At 31.0% G+C, this 4,584-nt stretch overlaps 1 protein-coding gene across 1 annotated transcript; it reads right to left on the reverse strand.

Moving 5' to 3' along the window:
• Nucleotides 1-950: 950 nt before the first annotated feature.
• Nucleotides 951-2,343, reverse strand: LOC141718247 (DNA-directed RNA polymerase III subunit rpc8-like). Its single transcript, XM_074520627.1, has 4 exons — nucleotides 2,239-2,343; nucleotides 1,965-2,033; nucleotides 1,141-1,245; nucleotides 951-1,052 (listed from the first exon to the last, which is right to left on the reverse strand). Exons 1-4 carry the CDS (start codon nucleotides 2,341-2,343, stop codon nucleotides 951-953), a joined length of 381 nt encoding a protein of 126 aa, XP_074376728.1.
• Nucleotides 2,344-4,584: the final 2,241 nt, after the last annotated feature.

A 4,584-nucleotide genomic window follows, 5' to 3' on the forward strand; every position in this document is an offset into this window, starting at 1 on the left:
GTTGGGGCCCACATACTCAATAAAATAATAAATCTACTTACGACGGAATTTATCGTCATAAGATACAATAATACGACGAATAATAACGTCGTAAGTTATGTACTTACGACGGAAAAAACGTCGGATATTACTTTACGGAACCCACTTTTAATGAGATAAAAACATAAATTTACGACGAAAAAATACGTCGTAAATTAGTAACTTACGCCGGAATATGTGATAAACAACCGTCGTAAGTTTGTATTTCCAGTTTCCGATCATTTTTTAAATTCTATACAATGTCAAACAAAAAGTAATCAAAACTAGTGAAAAAACACATTTTTTTGGGTAAAGGAGGATGAGCCTCGTAAATACATATAAAAGAGAAAGAATATACAAAGGGAGTCCCTAAATATTTACCTCTTGAAACAAATCTTCAAGAGGAAAACAAATAAGAAAAAAAAATAAAAGAACAAAACCAACTACCCTAATCTCAATCCAAGCCTCAAAGGCTTAGAATAAAAAACAAAAATAGGTTGAAATAAATTAAAATACCACATTTGGCACCACCAAAAGAGCACCAGCCAATTCCCTCCAATCAAAACAAAATCAAAATAAAAACTAAGAAATCCAGGAAGAAAAGTCCACAACCACCTACTCCAATTGTTGCAGAACCATCTCGACACCTTCACAGGGAAACTAGACAAAACGGAAGCAATCGACTTCTGAAGGATCATAAAAAAATAAATCACAGCCAAATTCCAAGTAAACTCGCACAACCAGGCAACAAGAGAACTCCAACAGCAGAAAACTTGGAAAAATATGCACCTCACACGACTAAAAGTCCCTGCAACAATGAAAAGTGAAGGGGGGACATAAGTATGATTGTGCCTAAAACTATATTACCAAGTAAAACCCTGTACGGAATAATGCAGTAGCTATAAGACATAAGTATGAATTAAGGAAGCAACTTAGAAGACATTATAGCGTAAATCATTAGGAGTGGACTCCAATAGCTTAGCAGTAACAACCTCCCCAACAAACGGTCGAAAAATCACCAATCTAAAACTCAACTGTCAATAACCACAAACACTACATCAAAATCCCACACTCTAATACCAAAACAAACTACACCCATCATCCATAACATTTATATGTTACCGTATAGGTAGATGCACCATCACTCACATCACTCAGAAACACAAACCCTCCATTAATATACTGTATATCATAAACAGGTACAACAAGACCCAAATTAGCAACAACCTGTCAGAAACACATTAAACACTTGTACATGAAACGCAAACACAATGGCTCGAACTGAAATTTAAAGATTCAGAATCATCAACATAAAACATTTAGGTAAAAGATACTTATCAATGCATTAGATGTTCAAATTACCTCCATTTACAATAAAGTTCATGAGATGGAATACTTTTTGAGTTGTCCAACCATACTCGGGCACTCTGACTTCAATCCTTATCAATTGTATCAGCATATACTTCTAGATTGTAGGTGATAAATACTTGAAACTGATTTAATCAAATAATTAGTCATTACCCCCTTGGATAAGCACTATACCTACCAGCCTATGATGTGCGACACGAATTGTTTCAGTTGCATAATGTTGGGCAAAACCAAGCGTAAAAAGGAAAAAACGTACTAACTAATTAAAATATTACACTAATAATATACAATTAAAATGTGTAATTACATAAACATGAGCATATGGCTAGAGTTGGCTATATTTTAAATACTGCACAAATACAATGACCAAACAAAAAGTACCAAATATTAACAATTCAACCAAGAAGACATACTTGTAAACTTCCGGACAGGCATTTAATTTAACAATATTTTCATAACAAAGTAGCAATCTATATTTAGGAATGCCTAATGAAAAAATGCAATACATTAATGTACTAGGAATATAATGGAACCAGTATAACAAAAGAAGACAGTGTTACAAAAAGAACAAAACAAACCTGCAAGAAGATAAAATTAGAAATGATGGTTTGTGCAACAGCCTCATTTGCCCAGGTGTCCCTGTTAAGCTATACAAACATTCAAAAGACCGCAAGTGAATTCCCTAGAGAAAAAAAAAGGGAGGGTTTCATGAATATGAGAAAGAGAGAATGATAGAAACTACAAAATATCAGCCGACAATATTAAAGAAAGAGAGAATTAAAGAAAAAAAGAGAGGGTTCCATGAACACAGTAAGCAATTGCAATATTAGACTGTTGCACAAACAATCAAACAGTTGGTCTGCGTTGGAAACCAATGACTGCTTGATCACTACTCTGAAAAGTTTGGAAACTAATTACAACCGGGTGCTGAGAGCCACGACGACATCGTTGCTGCATCTCATCAACCGTATCAGAATCCCCGGAGAAGAAGACTTTTATTAGAGGGGAAGGTTTAACAGCGATGTTGCGATTTTTAGTTGGATTATGCTAAAGTTGTATTGGTTTGGGGTCTGATGAGTTGAAGCAGAGGTTAAAGAGAGCTGAGGAAGACGCGGCGAGATGAGGAAAAACCGGCCAATTAGGTTTATGTTTTATTGAACAGGGAAGTAAAATTAAAAGGGGAATAAATTGGGGGAAGCGATTTGGATGAAGGAAGTCAACCAAATATTATTATAATAATATTGAAAATAAATATCATTATAAAGATAATGTCACCAAGATTATTTATATATATATATTAGTAATATATATATATATATATTAGTGAAATAACCAAAATTTCATAGTAAGACAATATTATTTGATTTGTCATTTTAACAATCAAGCATCAATTTGACTGGTACACCTAACTAGTGTTAATCGTGAATTGGTATTTCGATTATTTTAAAAATATTTTTCAACGATCCAACTGTATAGATGTATATATATATATATATATATTAGTGATATAACCAAAATTTCATATCAAAATAATTTTATTTGATTTGTCATTTTAACAGTAAAGCATCAGTTTGACTAGTATAACTAACTAGTGTTTAATCGTAAATTGGTGTTTCGATTATTTTAAAAATATTTTTCAACGATCCAACCATATGGATTTCAATAAATATATATATTAGTTATATAACCAAAATTTCATATCAAAATAATTTTATTTGGTTTGTCATTTTAACAGTCAAAGATCAGTTTGACTAGTACACCTACTAGTGTTTAATCCTGACTTGGTGTTTCGATTATTTTAAAAATTATTTTTCAACAATCCAACCGTATAGATGTCAATAGATATATATATTAGCGATATAACCAAAATTTCATATCAAAATAATTTTATTTGATTTGTCATTTTAAAAGTCAAGCATGAGTTCGACTAGTACAACTAACTGGTAATTAGTTCTGAATTTGTGTTTTGATAATTAAAAAAAAATCATCGATCCAACCGAATGGATGACAATATCTATATATTAGTGATAATCAATGTTTCATATTAAATTATTTTATCAAAATATGTAAATTTTTTTTCTGAAATTCTTGAAATGTCATCCAAACAAATAAATGATGACATAAATATGGTTGGATCATGAAATAATATTTTTAAAAAATTGAAATTATAAAAAAACATGTGCTAATTTATTATCTACAAAAAATTGAGAAAAGTCAAATTTACCGCCAAAATTTTGGGGAAAAGGTTAAATTTCTCTCTTTAATAACTTACGACGAATTTTAATTTCCGTCGTAAATTAGATGTTCAAATATTTTTTGTCAAAAATATTTGATCGTAAATTTAGATGAAATATATTTTTTGTTTAATTTCAAATTAAAATTTTAATAAAAATATTTAACTTACGACGAAATGTTCAAACCGTCGAAATTTCAAATGATTTTTATTTTCCCACCAAAAAATTGGGGAAAAAGTTAAATTTCCCTCTTTGATAACTTACGACGAATTTTAATTTCCGTCGTAAATTTTAATAAAAATAAATAACTTACGACGAAATGTTTAAATCGTCGCAACTTCAAATAATTTTTATTTTTATTTAATCGTATCGTGCATAATTTTATTAATAAAATACTAAACTTACGACGATTTTGGGTTTCGTTATAAATAATTACGACGTTTTACTTTTTTCCGTCGTAAGTTGGGCGCATATTTTTTTCCGTCGTAAGTTGACCGTCGTAATTGGCCTATTTTGTTGTAGTGATAGCAACAAGTGTTTTAATTATTATAGTGAGTCCATTCACGTTTCCAACACAAATCCCACCAAACGTTTTGGTAAGAATTGCCCCCTGTTCCTACCAGAAACAGACCATTTCCCACCAAAATGCTGGTAGGAAAAAGCCGTTTTTTCTTGTAGTGGTATGTTTTTTACACAACAAGTTCGTAATATGTATTTTTGTATTGTATCAAGTGTCTTAGGACTTCTTCAAAAGATCTTCAGGGCCTTATTTCTACACTGTGTCATTTTGGACATTCTGTCTTAAATGAGTACCATTTTGGGTCTATTTGAAAGAAATGCAATTAAGTTTCGACTACAACATCCATTGATATCATTTCATCTCGTGCATATATAAGTGTTTACATCTATCTAATGCATAATGCATTCTCGGATGGTAATTTGACCTATATGGAGTCTTAAATCA

This window comes from Apium graveolens, chromosome 4 (assembly GCF_009905375.1).
Source record: "Apium graveolens cultivar Ventura chromosome 4, ASM990537v1, whole genome shotgun sequence".
NCBI classification, from domain to species: domain Eukaryota; kingdom Viridiplantae; phylum Streptophyta; class Magnoliopsida; order Apiales; family Apiaceae; genus Apium; species Apium graveolens.